The sequence below is a fragment of the Ambystoma mexicanum genome, chromosome 3q (genome assembly GCF_040938575.1).
Source record: "Ambystoma mexicanum isolate Mex_15411 chromosome 3q, UKY_AmexF1_1, whole genome shotgun sequence".
Taxonomy (NCBI): Eukaryota; Metazoa; Chordata; class Amphibia; order Caudata; family Ambystomatidae; genus Ambystoma; species Ambystoma mexicanum.
In genome coordinates, this window is record NC_090926.1 from 1,017,063,047 (window position 1) to 1,017,082,309 (window position 19,263).

Below are 19,263 nucleotides of genomic sequence, written 5' to 3' on the forward strand. Positions count from 1 at the left end.
AAGTTTGCCGCAAATTTTCGTTTTGGGATATTTCTACACGTGTAAAACAGCTTTTAATTGCTTCCGACTTGAATTTTAAGATTTCAAAAGTTTTCTTGGGATTAAATCATTGCTTGTGTGCAACTATCCAAAGCGGCTCCCATAAGAACTTATAACCATTTCAGCAATTTTGTCCATATTTGGTGTTTTTGCCCAGTCCATTGTAAAGATAACTTTAAATGCCATTCTGACAGCTTGATAGTCAATTCCGTTTTTCTCTTGTGTTTGCTGGGGGAAAGTGGGGTTGATATTCTATTTGATTTCTGCCATTCCTGAATACCTGCTCTCTCCTCCTATCTCTTTACATTGCCTATTGGGGGTTGAGGGGTGTGCAGGGGGAACCTAACCACAGTGCTATCTGATCTGAACCAAAACAAAAGTATTATTTTCTGTGCTGAATTGTTTTGCTCACTACTTACTTGTATATTAAAGAGATTATTCAGTGTTACCTCACCCCATCGGTGATTGTTGTGTACCTATTAAAACATATTGTGATTACATTTTAAATACATAAATAAATATTTACCTCTGCAAACCAGCCTGATTCCTGGTTCAGTGTGACCAGGTGTGTTTCAGGCTAAGGGAATGATATGAATGGTATATCGTTCAGAATAAAGAACTTTTAGACACAAATAAATAAGGATTTCAGTTGTGCACTACATGCTAGGCGTTGACTTGGGTGTGTGCCGGATAGAAATCATTAACAAGTCAAGTACTTTCTCTTAGAGGGAGCGCCCCTCACTGGTAGGCTCACCTTGGATGTTGTCAGTGACGGCGACCTTGTCCTTCCCAAGAGGGCACCTGCAGCAGCGGCAAACCCAGTGGGATCAGTGGCGTATGGTCTTGCCTTATTTTGGTGTCCTGAGAGCAGGGCGCCCTCAAAGTAACTCAACCTCTTTTCTGAGGGAGTTCGTGGGACCGGCCGGTCCTGGTGGAAGCATTACCATGCCCAGAGGCTGAGTGTTAGGCAGAGTTTGATGCAGTACTCTTTGGGACCACTACACATAACTAGGACTACAGGTGTAAGCAAACCAACATTTGGTATAAGTCTGTACTACACAGTTTTGGTAGCGGAACTAAGCAGCAACGCTTATCTCAAGTGGGGAATGTGAGCAGTAATATGTTACACAGAGGTCTACAATCACAAGTGTTCAAATAAACTCTTACACTCAAGGTTTCTTTGATAAATACTTATTAATTTATTCATCTGTCAGTTATAAAACATTCATAAGAAGGAGGCAATATAATCACACACAAATATACTGCAATACTATTTCAGAATACTTTTTTCGGGAGGAGTAAAAGGTAAAGATTATTGGAACTTGAAAGGTTACAATTATTCTTAGACAGTGCAAATAGTGTGAGTTCACCAGAAGAGTCAACTCAATTCACTAGGCTATGTCAAAGTCAATGGGCTAAAGTCTTGGATATGATAAAGCGGTTCTGGTAAGTAAATGGTAAATTCTCTGCACAAGTTCTTGGAAGTAGTTTGTAAAAAGAAGAATCATATGTTGGGTCACAAGCTGATTAGGCCTGTGAGTTGCAAAAGTTTCAAGCACTTTCACCACGAGAGTTAAGTACTCTCAGTCTTATTTCACAGTACCTTGCAATGAAGAAAAAGATGCAGCTGAAGACTTTTGTTCCTGCAGATCTCGGCTGTTCCTGTGCCTCAGTCGTGGGGACAAAAGGGAGGACATCGGGGGACTCCTGCACTGCACTGGGACTGGTCCAAAAGCTAGCACTTGGCAAACTTCAATTTCGGTGGCTGTGAGTAAAGCACACAAACTGGTGTCCCTCTCTCTGGTTCTACGGTTTCCTGCAGCAACTCTGAGGCAATTCGACCAGCTCTGAGATAGGTGTCCAGGTGGCTTAATTGTGAGTTGAATGGTGCCACCAACCCAAAGGGAGAAGTTGCCCTTGCAGGGGCTTCTCTGTCGATGTGAATTTGGTGATTCGGGCCTGCAGCAGGGCTTCACCGGCAAACCAACGGTCCAGGAGTTGCAGCAGCCGTCCTCTTCAAGCTCTTCTTCGGTTCCTTCGTTCCAGTGGTCGACTCTGCCTTCCAAACCAAGAGACTCGCCTTTTATTCAGTTCTCTCCCATTCATTCCAGCCTAGCTGTCACTCACCCATCAGGGTGGCTGTCCTTGCCGGACAGTCAGCCAGCCAATCACCACAGAGTGCATTTGGGTCTCCTAGGAGACTAAGCACAGGGAGTTTCGGGTACCTCCCTCACTTCCTGCCCACCCCAGACTACAGAAAGCCTTGCGGAAACGAAAGCTGCAATCGCATAAGAAATTCTGTAGAGGGGCAGGTAGGGAGGGAGCGATGTGGAATACATCGTCGGAACATCCCATCGAAAGAACATTACCAGGTAAGAAAGTAACTTGTTCTTCGAAGGGATTGGTTCCTCCGACGTATTCCTCATCTATGACAGACTCCCAAAGCAGTACAAACGTATGGAGGTGGGAAAAGAATTTAGAATTTTAGAATGCCCAATCTAATTGCAGAATAGAGGACTGCCTTACCAAAGGCCAAATCTTGCCCATCGACAGTATCCAGGGAGTAGTGTTTGACAAAAGTATGGACAGAGGCCAATGTGGCTGCTTCACAAATGTTACAATGGGAACACCCCTCTGCAGAGCAGTGGAGGCAGCCACATCCCTGGTAGAATGGGCCCTCAAGCCTACCGGAGGGTCCTTACCCGCCAGACAGTAGCATTCCGAGATGGTCAAAATAATCCATCTGGACAAGGTCTGCTTAGTAACAGCTTGACCCAAACGCCTTCCAGCGTATCCCACAAAGACTTGATCGTCCACTCTGACCCAGGACAGGGGTGAGATGTAGAAGCTTAACGCTCTCCTAGGATCCAACCTATGGAGCCTCTCCTCTTCCTTACCAGGATGCGGAGGAGGATAAAATGCCGGAAGAATGACCTTCTGGCTTAAATGAAATTCCGACACAACCTTCGGAAAAAAAGAAGGACGAACCCTAAGGACAACCGTCTTTTTGGAACACTGTGAAGGGTGGCTTGGCGGATAGTGCCTGCAACTCACTCACTCTGCGAGTGGAAGTAACCGCAACTAAAAATATAGTTTTAAAGGTCAACAATCTCAAAGGGCAAGAAAGTAAAGGCTCAAACGGAGCTCCCATGAGGAATTTTAGAACCAGGTTCAAATCCCAACCGGGCACCTGGAAAGGTGACAGTGGGAACACATTAGTTAGCCCTTTCAGAAACTGAGAAATCAAAGGAATCTTAAAATAAGAACACTCCTCAGACGAGCACTTAAATATGGACAGCAACGCCAGGTAACCTTTAATGGTACCCACTTGGAGGCCCTTGTGGGCTAATGAAAGCAAAAAAGACCGAAGGAACAAGTTACTTACCTGTAACTGTTGTTCTCCAGCATGGGTCTGGCATGGATTCACATGCTCATGAATATTCCCCGTCGTCAGGCCGGGAATCCTCAGTATAGAAAAAAATCAGTATCTGTTTCGTTTCTGATCTGTCTTTCTCAGTAGTAACCAATCACTGGTCTCTGGGTCATACTGCCCCCAGCCAATGACTGCCCTCTCCCTAAAGCCCCGCCCCTGGCAGCCATCCGCAGATTTGGTAGCACGTGAAGTGGCAGTATGACCAAGTGAAGAGCCGCGGAGGGGTAGGCGGGAGGGTTCGCATGTGAATCCATACCAGACCCATGCTGGAGAACAACAGTTACAGGTAAGTAACTTGTTCCTTCTCCAGCATGGGGTCTGGCATGGATTCACATGCTCATGAATATAAGAATACATAGCAGTATACACATGCACAACCACGGGCAGTGGCAAAAGGCTCAATATCAAGCAATACAACAACTCAACATTAAGCAGCTCTTACCTCCTCACCAGGCTCACCTTAGGCGAACAGGTTGCGCAGCACTGCCTGGCCGACTCTGGACTCCTCCCTGAATCCTGGTCGACGCAGTAGAATCTCGTGAAGGTGTGCGTCGACCTCCACGTCGCAGCCCTGCAGATGTCGAGCAGGGCACACCATACAAGAACGCTGTAGTAGCAGCGATCGCTCTGGTCGAATGGGCCCTTGGACGGCCTGGCAACGGTCGGTTTGCCAACCGGTGACAATACATGATGTAGCCGGAAAGCCATCTGGAAATGGAAGTCTTCGAGAGAGCCTTCCCTTGATTCACAGGTCCAAAGTTCACAAACAGCTGTGATGTCTTCTGAAAACTCTTTGTGCGGTCCACGTAGAACTTCAGCGCTCTAGCTACATCCAGCGAGTGCAGAGTCCTCTCAGCCGGCGACGAAGGCGACGGGAAGAAAACTGGCAACACCAAGGGCTCGTTGAGGTGGAAGTCAGGCCGCACCTTGGGCATGAAGGAGGGGTGCGTCCTCAGCACCACCCTTGTGCCGTGAAAAGTAAAGTATGGAGGCTTGCAAGACAGGGCCTGGATCTCTCCCACTCGTCGTGCAGAGGTGATGGCCACGAGGAATGCTTTCTCCCACGACAGAAACTTCAACGGCACTGAATGCATAGGCTCGAATGGGGCCCCCATGAGCCTAGTCAGCACCACGTTGAGCTCCCACGCCGGGGCAGGGGCCTTCACCGGCGGGAATGATCGGAACAGTCCTTTCATAAATTCCTTCACCAGTCGATGAGACCACAAGGACGCCCGTCCTGCAGTTCTGGTGTAACGTGAGACGGCAGCCAGATGTACCTTGATGGAAGCGTGAGATAGGCCAGCCTTGGCCAAAGACAATAGGTACATCAATACTTGAGGGGCCGTAATCCGCAGAGGGTTAATCTTCTGTGCACGGCACCAGACAGAGAACCTCTTCCATTTGTGTCCGTAGCACTTGAGAGGATGCCCTGGCCTTCGCAAGAACCTCTCTGCAGTCGGCCGGGATGTCGTATCCTTCAAACTCTAGTGCTGCAGGAGCCAGGCCTGCAAGTTCAGCGACTCTGGTTCGTGATGAAGAATGGCACCTCCTTCTCTGGAGAGAAGATCGCGTCCATCGGCAGCTTGACTGGTGTGGACGCTGACAAGTCCAGAAGGTCCGGGAACCAGATCTGCCTCGGCCCAACGGTGTGACGAGGATCATCCTGCACCGGCACCTCTTGAGCTGGTTGACGAGCCGGAGTAGCAACGGCGGGAACGAATAAAGGAACAGGCCGTCCCAGGGGAACGAGAAAGCATCGCCCATGCTCCTCGGTTGGAGAAACCTGCTGGCGAACCTCCGGCACTTGGAGTTCGCCGCCGTCGCGAAGAGATCGATCTGGGGTTCGCCCCATCGTCGGAAGAGTCGGTCCACTTGATCCTGGCGCAGTTCCAACTCTTGGCACGAGCGCAGCTCTCTGCTGAGTGAGTCGGCGATGGTGTTTTTTATCCCTGCCAGATGAAAGGGTACCAGAAACATCCCTTGGGCGACGGTCGAATGCCACAGATCCTGGGCTTCCTTGGATAGGGCAGGGGATCTGGTTCCGCCCTGCTTCCGAATGTAAAACATCGTGGTGGTGTTGTCGGTGAAGAGCCTCACCACCTTGCCCTTGAGGGACGGAAGGAAGGACCCGAGGGCCCAGAACACTGCACAGAGCTCCAAGATGTTGATGTGGAGAGTCTTCTCCTCCGGGAGCCAAAGGCCTCTCGCGTGGAGACCCCCGGTGTGCGCTCGCCAACCTTCCACCATTGTATCGCCTGACGGAACGCTTCGTCGAGCGGGACCCTGTCCTCGAAGCTGCCCGTCGTCTGGATCCAGTGGGCGTCGAGGAATTCTTGCAAGGGCCGCCTCCGAAGTCTGCAATGGGGCACCAGATAAATGCAGGAGGACATCATTCCGAGGAAGGACTTGATAGACCTCACTCTGGCCACGTCCGTGGCTAGCAGACGTTGCACCTTTCCCAGGATGGTCCTTATCCTTTCCTCCTATGGTGAGGCCCGCCGCGCCACTGTCGAGCTGTGCTCCCATTAACAGGGCGACTTGCGACGGGACCAGGTGGGATTTTGGAAAGTTGATGGAGAACCCCAGGTCCGTGAGCAGCTGGACGGTCTTCACAGTGTGTTCCAAGGCGAGCTCCCTTGTCCTTGCCCGTATGAGACGGTCGTCCAGGTAGAGGTACACGGGGATCCCCTGCAGGTGCAGCCGCGCCGCCACCGGTGCTAGGCACTTGGTGAACACCCTGGGCACCGATTTTAATCCGAATGGGAGGGCCTTGAACTGGTAGTGCCGCCCTTTGACCACGAACCTGAGGAACTTTCGGTGCCTCTTTAGAATAGGGATGTGGAAGTATGCATCCTCCAAGTCCAACGACGACAGGAAATCGCCCTCCTCCAGCTGTCCCAGCACGTGCTGGAGGGTGACCATCTGGAACTTTTGTGCCTTGATGTATTTGTTCAGTCATCGCAGGTCCAGGATGGGACGCCATCCTCCTGTCTTCTTCTTTACGAGGAAGTATCTTGAGTAAACTCCGGAGCCCCGAAGCCTCTTTGGAACGAGCTCGATGGCACCTTTCCTGAGCATCGCCCTTACTTCCAACAGCAGTTGAGGGACGTGATTTTCCTTCCTGGCCACGGGAGGAATGCGGGGGCACTTCTTCTGGAACTCAAGGGCGTGCCCCAGGGCCAGGGCGTCCAGCACCCAACGGTCGGTGGAGATGGACTCCCACACGCCGACGAATTTCGTCAGCCGACTTCCAACGGGGTGCTTCGGCGGGGGCCCGACCCGACGGTTGGTTCAATCTTGCATGGAGGCCGCTTTGCCTCCTTGACCACCTTGGCGACGACGGCGGGATACACCTGACTTGCCGCGTCCCCTGTAGGCCTCTTGCGACGAAGATGTTGCCGCTTGACGGTACGTAGAGGAGTTGCTGTCGGCTCCCTTGGAGGCACTCTATCTGCCTTCGGAGCTCCGAAAGGACGGTCGTCGCTGTTGGAGCACACCCAGTGCACGGGCCGTGTCCGTCTTGATCGCCTGAAGGGACTCATCAACCGCCTTGCCAAAAAGGTTGTTCCCATCGAAGGGCATGTCCAAAACCATGGTCTGTACATCCTGGCGGAAATCCGTCGCCTTGATCCATCCTCGTCTCAGGCAAACGCTGTTGCCCAACTGACGGAAACCGGTGTCAGCGATGACCGTAGCCACCGTAATGGCGTGGTCGAAGGAAATCTCACGTTCCTGTAAGATTTCCAGGGCCTCAGCCCTCTTGGCGTCCGGAAGGAAGTCCAACAGAGGGACGATCTTGAACCACAACTCCCTGTCGTAGCAGGCTACGAGGGCCAGGGCGGTGGCCGCCTTGATGGTCGTTGCTACAGATGAGATGACCCGTCTTCCCATCGCATCCAGCTTCCGACCCTCTTCCTTTTAGCCTTGCGCCGTTGGTAAAGGAACCCTTCCTTCTTTTCTTCGGGGCAGAGCTGGAAGTACTTGGATGCCCTGGAAATCATAGCATGGAAGGATCCAATCTCGTCGGGCGGGGACGCCCGGGCAGGGGGCGACGGGGGACACGTCACGTCGTCGCCTCAGTCGTGATCCGTACCCGTCGTAGTCGTGTCCATGCCTGTATCATCCCCGTGGGTAGTGGACCGGGGGGGGGGGTAGGCAGAGAAGGCCACAGAGGCGGGAAAGGAGGCCTAGGATGCATCCTCCTCTTAAGTGGTGGGCTCTCCGAAGGTCCTGGCTCCGGTTCCCCCGTCGGGTCTGGCTCAGGTACCTCCGTCGGGGGAAGGGGCAACCTAGTCCTTATCTCCGAGCATAAGGACTGGATGGCTGACAAAATGGCCGCCAAGGTGTCCTGCGGCGCCAGAAACGACGGGAGCGAGGGCTCTTGAGGAGCCTCCTCTGCGACACCGTCGCCCTCGTCGGGATCCCCCCCAATGGGCTGGGCCTCCTCCACGACTTGGATGAGCTCCTCTTCAGAGGTCGTGCCCGTATCCACGATGGCCACCAGCCCCTCCCCCACCCTTTCCAACGAGGACTTCGTGGGGGTCTTCTCAATGGGCCTGAAAGACTACTCCTTCCGCGGTGGCAGGGAAACTCTGGGTCCTGAGGGCACCTCCACTGGTGTAGCCTCCACAGGTTGAGCCAGGGCCGCGGCAACATCCTCAATCGAGGTCTTAGCAGGGTGAATTAAGGCCAACGTCACCTTCTGTACGCCTGGGGCCTTCATCTTGGGGGGAGTGTCCGAGCCTCGCTCCCCCCCTGCCGGAATCTTCGAGATCGACCGGGGCCCCTCCAGAAGCTTCGCCGGGTTCTGGGACTTCTTCTTACCCGAGCCAGAGCGTTGGCTCGTGGTTGATGGCGCCGGGGAGGATGCGCCCTGCCTGGCAGCCAAGGAGCCCGACCGTTCGGCGCTCCTGGTGCCCGCGGACTCGCGGTGCTTAGCCTTTTGTTGGGCCCCCGTCGCCGGGGCACCCTCACAGGACTTAGAAGACCGCTCAGACTTCTTTTTCTTCTTCTCGCCTGGCGGGCTCTTACCTTCCAGCCAGTTGGCGAGACGGAGGTGGCGATCCTTCATGGTCCGCTCCGACATGTTCCCACAAAACGCACAATCCTTTTCCTTGTGTGTCTTGTCCTCATGGAGACAGTAGAGGCATAACGAATGCTCGTCCTCCTTGAAAACGTTCTGAAGCTGGCATCCAGGGCAGGTCCTGAACAGCTTCCCGGGCGTCGAGCTCCCTTTCTCCTGGGCCATGTCCGGGGTAGGCCTCGGAACTTCTGGAATCCTCCAAAAGCGTAATCTTCACCCTTGAGGGGCGTAGAAACTCCGAAACGGATCCCCGTTGATCGGATGTAGAAACGGTGGAGCTTGAGGCTCTATTTAACCGAAAAAATGAGAAAATCTCCTGAGAAAAGCGCGAAAACGCAGCAAAAGCTCGAGAGCTACAGCACGAGGACTCCCAACACTTGAACGTGCAGTAAAAATCTGAGGATGGCTGCCAGGGGCGGGGCTTAGGGAGAGAGCAGTCATTGGCTGGGGGCAGTATGACCCAGAGACGAGCGATTGGTTACTATTGAGAAAGACAGATCAGAAACAAAACTGATACTGATTTTTTCTATACCGAGGATTCCCGGCCTGACGACGGGGAATATTCATGAGCATGTGAATCCATGCCAGACCCCATGCTGGAGAACCACAGGAATGGTACATGAAAAAGCATCCACATTCTTAACCCTGCACCAGTCGCAGTACTTTCTCCAACGGCAACGGTACAGGGACTTTGTTGCAGGCCTTCTGGACGAAAGCAACAACTCCATCACGTCTTCAGGGAGGTCCCAATCCTTAAACCTCAACCTTTCAGAAGCCAAGGGTGAAGGTTGAGGGACTGGACCTCTGGATGGAGAACCTGACCCCCCCACCCCTCCCGTGAGAGCAGATCGTCGCAGTAGGGAAGACGGCATGGAGGGCAGATGGACATGTTGAGAAGGTCCGGGTACCACATTCTCCTGGCCCATGCCGGAGCAATGAGGATCATTCAGGAACCGAACCTCCGTAACCTCTGCAGCACTTGCGGAATGACGGGGACTGGAGGAAACGCATACAGCAGTGGGAAGGACCACTCCACTACGAATGCGTCCCCTAAGGCTCCTCTTGGAGAAAATCCCCACAAGCAGAATCTTTTGCACTTCCGGTGGACTCTGGTGGCGATGAGATCCACTTGTGGGGTCCCCCAAAGGGCAAAGATCTCCAGGAGAATCTCCTGAGCCAGCTCCCACTTGTGAGAGACCGTGCTCTGCCTGCTCAGTGCGTCCGCCGCCATGTTTTTGTCTCCGGCCAGATGAACTGCAGAGATCGAAATTTTGTGCTGTATGGCCCAGAACCAGAGCTACATCGCATCTCTGCACATAGGGAGAGACCCTGGCCCCCCCTTTTTGTTGAGGTAGTGCATGGCCACTGCATTGTCCATCAGAATCAGGACATTCTTCCCCCGCACAGATGGCAGAAAAGCCTTTAGGGCTAGCCTGATGGCCCTCAGCTCCAACAGATTGATATCGAGTCTAGACTCCGACAGAGACCAACGACCGCTGACTGTCAACTCGTTGGCATGAGCTCCCAATCCCGTTAGGGACGCGTCCATCACGATCGTTACCTCCGGCCAAGGTAGCCAAAATGGAGCACCCTTCATCAGATTGCCTTTGACGGCCCACCACAGAAGGATCCTGGGCGACCGAGGGCGGCACCTGAATGGGGTCCGACATCTTGCCGGAGGACTGTGACCACTGCAGCTTGAGAGCCCATTGCAGAGATCTCATCCGCAACCTGGCCTCTGGCACCAGAAGAATGCAGGATGCCATGAGGCCGAGCAACCTCAAAAACTCGGAACGCCAGGAGACTCTGGGCATGTTGAAACTTGTGCACCATCTGCAGAATGTGATGAGCCCTCAAATGTGGAGGCGAACACTGCCCCAGGGATGCGTCGAGCACTGCTCCGATGTACTGGAGCCGCTGGGTAGGTGTCAAGTGGGACTTCTTTAAGTTGAGGGAGAAGCCCAGCTTGTGAAAGGAGTGGCAGGTGACCCACAGATGATCCAGGACTTGCTCGGGAGAGCGTGCCCTGATCAACCAATCGTCCAGGTAGGGGTAGACGTAAATCCCCCCCCTTTCCTGAGATACGCTGCCACCACCACCATGAGCTTGGTGAAGACCCTCGGGGCGGAGGTCAATCCGAACGGCAGGACCCGAAACTGAAAATGCGAGTCGCCAACACCGAACCTCAGGAACTTCCTGTGCTTGGGATGAATCAACACATGAAAGTAAGCGCCCTTGAGGTCGAGGGACACCAACCAGTCCTGAAGTTGAAGGGCCTGGGGGACTTGAGAAAGAGTAACCATCTTGAACTTGTGCTTCCTGAGGAGCTTGTTCAAACCACGCAAGTCCATGATGGGTCTCAATCCCCTGTCCTTTTTTGGAATAAATAAAATGGGGAATACCATCCCTTGTTCCTCTCCGCTACAGGCACTAGTTCTAAGGTGCCTTTCTCCAGCAGGGATTTGATTTTCTGCGCAAGGAGCAGATCCAGACTCTTCAAAGAGAGATTCCCTGGTGGATTGTCGTGAGGCCTCTGCCGGATAAGAAGACAGTAGCCGTGGGCCATGATCTCCAGAAACCACACATCTGAAGTAATGGCATGCCATTCTACAAGATGCTGTGCCAGCCTTCCCCCGGTTAGGCAGAATCCTGAGCAGTGCCCTTAGGGACCACTACACACAATTAAGACTACAAGTGGTAATACAAGTTTTACCTTTGGTACAAGCCTGTACTACTATGTTAAAGTGGTAGCAGTAGCAGAGCAGCCAGGCTTATCTCAAGAGTATATGAGCAGTAGCAGAGATTACACAAAGGGACCACAATGACTGGGACTCAAGCAAACACTGACTCAAGGTTTCAGGTAAAAAAATATAAGTACATTTATTTTTAAACCGTTTGTTATAAACGCAACACTTCTATTCATTCAAAACCACACATAAAATATACTATAACCAACCAATTTGTTTTGTATGGTATAACTTCATGGTAAGTACACTATGTTTTAACGGACCGGTGTTGTGAAACAAAAGACGTTACCGGGAATACATATGAGATCACTTTTTGACAGTAATGACAGTTCAGTCTACTAAAGAAACGTGTATCCGCGGCAAGAAATGTTACAGGGGCAAAGACACACTTAGCACCTGAGATACTCAGAGAAAGTTGGGAGCAAAAATCATAGGCAATACTTTTGTCAAGGCAGACAGAATCAGAGAACACTCATGGACGGAAATTCAAGACTCAATAGGCCGGAGCCAGTGTCAAGTGGAACTGGGTTCCTGTTGTCAAGGATCACACAGTCGGACAGTTCATGATTCAACGTAGTCAGGAGCACTTAGATATTGTCAATGGAGGAAGCAAAAGTTATAAGAAGGAGGGAAGATGAGGGCAAGCCTTGCAGGAAGAGAAAAAGGGATTCACCCGATTTCCTCAAGCAGAAAACAGTACCTTATTCAGTGAAGAAGCTGGTACCACGGCAGTTGTTCCTGGTAATTTCCTGCATAACCACGGTTCCTGGAGCTTCGGCAAGAAGGAGGACATCTGGAGGGGTCTGCACCACACAGGGCTGAAGCCGGCAGCAGTGACGGTGAATAAAAGGTGTGCTCCTTAAAAACATGAGAGCCTCTTCAGATGGCTATCCGGACCACTACAGCAGTGTGCAGCGATTTGACCACGAAGAGGATCCTCTGGCTGTAGAAGATGAGCTGGTTATCCCCACCAGGCTTAAGGGAAGAAGACTCCGGAGTGGATCTTCTCTAGGCGCCGAAGGGTAGATAGGGTAGATAGCTTAGGACTGCAGCAGGGCTTCACCGGGACGGGATAGTTGCAGCAGCTGACTTCTCCGCTTCTCTTCGGTTCCTTGTAGTTCCAGTGGCGACTGACTGCCCAAGAGTCTGCCTTTTATGCGAAAATCCCCCATTCACACAGCCTGGCTGTCAATCAAGCAGCAAGGGGGTTGTCCAACCTGGACAACCACCTTAGCCAACCATGGCAAAGTGCGACTTGGGTTTCCTAGGATACCCTGTGCAGGGGGTGACTACACCCCTCCCTCACATTCAGCCCACCTAGACACCCAGGCGCCTAGAGGAGGGCTTCTCGGCAGAAGCCCGCCAAAAGACAGTGAACAAAGAAGGCAAACCTGGTTTGCCGCGCAAAGTAAAACACAAGAAGGACTTTAACAAAAAGAAATGGCGAATAAACCGACCGGAGCCAAAAGAAAAAGTATTTGGTCAAGCGGGTTTAAGTTCGAGGCTAATATAATAGCCTAAAACAGTACCACGTTTATATAGTATAATCGCGGTAGAAAAGTTAGGGTAGATACCACTGCCACCAGCCAAATCTAAATGTTAAAAGAGCAAAACAAGGCTCTAGGAGGTACAGATAAAAAGGGCTAAGAATTAACCCTTTCCAATACTCCATGTAAGATGGGGTGTACTGGATCTGTGGTTAAATGACCAAGTAAAGTTAATGGCAACTTTACCCTTTAACAGTAGTCAGCCCCAGAAATGGAGTCAGTGGGAAGTCTAAAAGACAACCCTGTGTCACTGCACTGAAGGTGCTGTGTAACACACAAAAGAAGGAGGCTACTGAAGTGGTTTACTCCAGAGCCTACAATCACAAAAACAGATGAAATACACATGGCAAAACATGGTTAAGAGTGAGGAAAAAGCTCACAATCTTGCCAAGTAGAAAAAAAAGAACTCCAGAAATCCAGCAAAGCTGCTGAGGGACTCACTAGGTAAGGTAAATTAGCCATTGAATGAGAATTCTCCCCAACACCCCCAACCGCCGAACCATGGGACATGGGACATGGCCTCATGACTGAGCTGAAGCAGCTGCAGCAGTGCCTGAGGGCAAAGAAGCAACTGCCCGAGCGGCCTTGGCACCTCGAGTACCTTGCTTTCTACCTTTGGTACTCCTACGGTGGCCCCTTTGACTTGCAGCTCCCCTCGATCTACCAAAGGAAGAACTGCAGCGCTCAATGACTTCGCTGCAGCTTTGGAGGTCTGCAAACTCTCAAGGCTCTCGTCAGCCTTGCTGCCAAAACGATGTGCACCATCAAAGGGCATGTTGAGAAGCCGGGCTTGTACGTCGGGAGCAAACCCCGACTTGAGCAGATTTGAGTGGTTGCGGATCACGGTGCTCACCACCATGGACCGGCTGACACGGTCTTCCATGTCCAGACCCGACTGAACAGATTCACACATGGCATCCTTGCCATCCTGAACGAGGGCAAGAAAACCATCCCGTTCCTCCTCTTCGGGGTATGTTCAGCCACCAAAGACACACAATTCCACTGAGTGTGAGTGAAACATGCTAAGGCACACACAGAGTTGGCTGCCTGTAAAGCCATACCCCCTGAAGAAAATGCCTTCTTCGCCCAGCCATCAAAACGTTTGTCGTCCCTATCTGGAGGGATGGTAGGGTACAACGCCTGCTTTGCTGGGGCCGTAGCTGCCTGCACCACCAAACTCTCCAGAGTGGGGTGCGTAGTCAAGTGACAGGGGTCGCTACTGGCTGGACGGTATTTTTTCAGCAACGACTTGCTCACTGCCGGGAGACTCTCCGGAGCAGTCCAAGCCGCTGCCGCCACCCTTCTCTGTAAAGCCATATGAAATAGCAGCACCGGGTCAGTGGGTGGACCTTGGTCAAGGATATCTGTCAGGTCATCCTGCAGAAAATCCACTGGTGGCGCAGACCACCCCAAGTACTCCGTCACCCTCGACATGAGATGCCGGTATGAAGACTCGGCGTGCGTGCCAGGCTCAGGCCTACCGAACTCAACCTCCGGAGAGGTGTTCAGACCACTAGCGTTGCGCAAAGACTGACGCAGGTCTTCCAACTGGCTATGACCAGACAAGAGTTTGTCAGGAACCTCATCAGGAACCAGACCTTCATCAGACCCTTCATCCACCTCAGAGATGTAATCCAGAGGCTGGAATAAATCCCTGGATGAGGGCACATAAAAAGGTTCAAATACAGGGCTCACTGACTTCAGGGCCTTCCTCAGTTTCCACCGATGCACGGGGTACCTCCGACAAAGCCTCCACAAAAGGCGTTGAGGGCGTTGACGGAATCGGCGTTGAGCGTGACGCTGATGGCTTCGACACAGGCCTCGAGCGCGGGGCCCCCGAGCGTGTCCTTCGAAGGCCACGGCACCAATGGCGTCGCCGACTTCCTCGGAGGCGGAGCGTCGAGAAAGTCCCTCGATGGACATGGCGCTGATGGCGTCAACATCTTCTTTGAAGACCTCACAGGCTCAGACGGTCTCGAGGGCATCTGGGACCTGGAGCGGGCATGGCTAGAGCGATCTACCTTGTCCGACCGGGACCTCAAAGGTTGGCGGTGATTGCGCCGACCGCCTGAGCCCGAAGGCAGGAGAACGGTTGCCCTAGCGCATTCCTTGCCGGCTTCTCTCGAAGACACGGACAGAACGGTGCCCTGCGGCTCGAAAATCGCCATCATTTCCTTACGAAATGCGTCCCATTCCGCAGGAGAGGAATGTTTGGTAGGACAAGCTACCCGCCGAGGACGAGGAAGGCGACCGGTGACTACGCCTCCGCGAGTGCCTCGCAGAGGCAGAGGAATGGCGGGAACCACTCCGGGACCGAGACCCCCCCTGGACTTACGCCGACGACACTGAGATTCGCCCCTCGAATAGTCGGTCGAAAGTCAAGCGGATTTCGACTTTTGGGGCTTGGAAACCCTACCGACCGACAGCTTCTTCTTTCGCTCCCGCAAGGCCTTCGACATCAAAGACTGCCATTCGTCACAGTAATCGGTGGCGTGGTCCTCGCCGAGGGACCAGAGGCAGACGTTGTGCGGGTCCGTAAGTGACATCTTGGAACCGCAGTCCCGACACTTCTTGAATCCCGATCCCGGGGTAGAAGAAGACGACATGATAACTTCACAAACAAAGTTCGAAGAACCTATAGAATCAGAAGAACTGAGGCGCGCCGAGATCTCTGAAGCGAACACGTTCGCGGAAAAAACGGAACTGAGGCTACGGGCGTCATGTGCCCTCCTTATAACATCCGGTGACGTCGCTTCGACGGAGGCCCATGAGGACAGCGTATCGACGTCAGTCGCATAAAATTTTCCGAAGCAGCACAGCTGTGGTGATTACCTGTCATAGATGTGGAATACGTCGGAGGAACCAATCCCTTTGAAACTATATTCAAATGAAGAGAAAGGTGGTTGGGACAGGATGTAGTCCATGTTGAGAAGTCAAAGACCCCATTACCAACACGGACCTTAGGCCTGCAATGCCAGTGCTGTTAGATATCACACTGTAAGAGTGGCTTAGAAAGTAGCTTGCGGTCATTTTAGTACAACATGTTTAATTAAATATTGCTGATATAAGCAAGCAACAGTTTCAAAGCATGCTTAACATTGGGAATTCTAACAGCACTGGCATAGCAGGACTTATGTTGCAATGTAAAATAGAGAAAACAGACTGAAGGGTCGTGTGAATACATTGGTTATAACAATTGAAATACTTTCAAATAGGTGTGTGCATTTAACAGCAGCTTGTTTTACCTTGGGGTATAAGCCATTGAAGCACTGCTTAAATAAAATGTGTAATATCTGACGGCACCCCTTTGAATGTACTGTAAAAAAGGATCCTATTCTAGCATTTTACTGATTAGCATCACCTTAACAGGTGTGATGTATTCAAAAAGTGGGAACCCAAAAGTTAACGGACTAGAAATGGATGCTCATGTAAACGTTGCATATTTCTCTAGCTTTTTAGTTTGATATTGGCACCAGTTTTGTTGTCCATAGCTTGTAGCAGAACTATAAGCTAATATTCGCATAAAAATTAGGAAATGCAACGCTGCCTTGCCCCTCAAATTAATAATATCTTAAAGTGATCTATAACAGTTTTTCAAAAATGAAATTTACTAAATTCAGGTTAACTTCAAGTACATTCCTTTAATGGCTTAAATCCTCAGTAATTTGTCTATAAACAAGCAGTTGTTGCAGATGCACCAGAGAAGCCTCTTCTGTACCTTTCATAGTATCCTCTACATTCCGACACATCTTCAGAAGGGAATCCACCCAATCTCTCTCTCGCTTCAGAGACATCAACTCGTCCTCTCTCCACTTAAGAACTTGCTTCACTTGATTCTCCTCTCCTTGCTTCTGGTCTAAGAGACGATTTTGTGCTGAAAATAAGAAAATGGACCTACATTAAAACTGCTTAACGGTATCCCCCACTTTACTTCGCTACATACACTTTATTTGTCATACATTCACTCTGCCAGACATTTACTTTGTCATGCCTTTACTTTGTCTACATCTTCCCATTGTGAAGATGGTAATGGATGTGGTTAGCGAAAGTGCAAGGTTTGGTGTCAAGCTGTCACGGAGGGTAATATGGATGAGAAAAGAATGGGGTGCAGCAGGTATCCCCATGCAATGTCAAAGTAATGGTCTGGCGAAGTGAATGTAGACAAAGTAAGTGCTAGCCAAGTAAATGCTGGCAAAGTAAAGACATACATCCCTGCCTTTCACCATAAATCTGTCAGCTCAAAGATGGCCAATAGGTTTCCGTGTCGAGCTGAGGTGCTGGTGTGCCCATTTTGGTGACATGATTTAACTGTGCATGTAAATCAGGAATAAACACTTCTGCACATTTTTCAAGCAAGTACACATTTTTGCTCTTCCTCATTTCATGCACAAACATTTTAAGCACTGACTGGAAGCATATTCAATACAAATCTATTTTAATGAGCAATTTAAGACTGTTCCCCACCACAAGATCTTCATAAAAACTGAAAACCTGTGAATGATTGCAAAATGCTATATAAAATAAAAGGAACAAGTTACTTACCTGTAACTGCTGTTCTCCAGCATGGGTTGGAATGGATTCACATGCTCATGAATATTCCCCGTCGTCAGGCTGGGAATCCTCGGTAAAGAAAAAACCAGTATCAGTTTTGTTTCTGATCTGTCTTTCGTAGTAGTAACCAATCACTGATCTCTGCGTTATACTGACCACAGCCAATGACTGCCCTCTACCTAAGCCCCGCCTCTGGCAGCCATCTTCAGATTTGGAAGCACGTGAAGTGGCAGTATGACCAAGTGAAGAGCCGCAGAGGGGTAGGCGGGAGGGTTCGCATGTGAATCCATGCCAGACCCATGCTGGAGAACAACAGTTACAGGTAAGTAACATGTTCCTTCTCCAGCATGGGGTCTGGCATGGATTCACATGCTCCTGAATAAATAATACATAGCAGTACACACATGCACAACCACTGGAGGTGGCAAAGGCTCAACATTAAGCATTACATCAAATTCAACATTAAGCAATATTACCTCCTCACCAGGCTCACCTTAGGCGAACAGGTTGCGCAGCACTGCTTGGCCGACCCTGGACTCCTCCCTGGAATCCTGATCGACGCAGTAGAATTTCGTGAAGGTGTGCGTCGACCTCCACGTAGCAGCCCTGCATATGTCCAGCAGGGGCACACCAGATAGGAACGCCATGGTAGCTGCGATCGCTCTGGTGGAATGGGCTCTCGGACGGCCAGGCAGCGGTCGGTTTGCCAACCGATGACAGTACATGATACAGCCAGAGAGCCATCTGGAAATGGAAGCCTTCGAGAGAGCCTTCCCCTGATTGACAGGTCCAAAGTTCACAAAGAGTTGTGACGTCTTCTGAAACACTTCGTACGGTCCACGTAGAACTTCAGCGCTCTAGCCACATCCAGCGAGTGCAAAGTCCTTTTGCCGGCGACAAAGGCGACGGGAAGAACACAGGCAACACCAAGGGTTCGTTGAGGTGGAAGTCCGACGGCACCTTGGGCATGAAGGAGGGGTGCGTCCTGAGCACTACCCTCGTGTTGTGAAAAGTCAAGTACGGGGCCTTGCAGGAAAGGGCCTGGATCTCTCCCACCCGTCGTGCGGAGGTGATGGCCACAAGAAACGCTGTTTTCCACGACAGGAACTTCAACGGGCCGAGTGCAGAGGCTCGAACGGAGGTCCCATGAGCTTGGTCAGCACCACGTTGAGCTCCCACGCCGGGGCCGGAGCCTTCACCGGCGGGAACGATCTGAACAGTCCCTTCATGAACTCTTTTACCAGACGATGAGACCACAAGGACGTCCGCCCCGTGGTTCTGGTGTATCGGGAGATAGCAGCAAGATGAATCTTGATGGACGCGTGCGCCAGTTCAGCTTTGGCCAGCGTCAATAGGTACGGCAGTACTTGGGGAGCCGTAATCCGTAGAGGGTTAATCTTCTGTGCGTGGCACCAGACAGAGAACCTCTTCCATTTGTGTCCGTAGCATTTAAGAGTCGAGGACGCCCTGGCCTTTGCAAGAACCTCTCTGCAGTCGGCCGGTATGTCGTATCCTCCAAACTCTAACGCTGCAGGAGCCAGGCCTGCAAGTTCAGCGACTTCGGGTCGTGGTGGAGGATGGCGCCTCCTTCCCTGGAGAGCAGATCCGTGTCCACTGGCAGCTTGATTGACGGGGACGCTGACAAGTCCGGGAACCATATCTGCCTCGGCCACGCAGGTGCGACGAGGATCATCCTGCACCGTGACCTCTTGAGCTGGTTGATGAGCCGGATCAGCAGTGGCAATGGAGGGAACGCGTATAGGAACAGGCCCTCCCAGGGGAACGAGAAAGCATCGCCCATGCTCCTCGGCTGGGGAAACCTGCTGGCGAACCTCCGGCACTTGGAGTTCGTCGCCGTCGCAA

At 51.6% G+C, this 19,263-nt stretch overlaps 1 protein-coding gene across 3 annotated transcripts in view; it reads right to left on the reverse strand.

Moving 5' to 3' along the window:
- RNF213 (ring finger protein 213) overlaps positions 1-19,263 on the reverse strand; it is a 3,248,263-nt gene that overhangs the window by 1,792,283 nt on the left and 1,436,717 nt on the right. For all 3 annotated transcript variants that reach the window (XM_069655189.1, XM_069655190.1, XM_069655188.1), the window contains exon 18: positions 16,568-16,723. In XM_069655189.1, the coding sequence (XP_069511290.1) occupies positions 16,568-16,723 (156 nt within the window). The remainder of the gene's footprint in view (positions 1-16,567; positions 16,724-19,263) is intronic.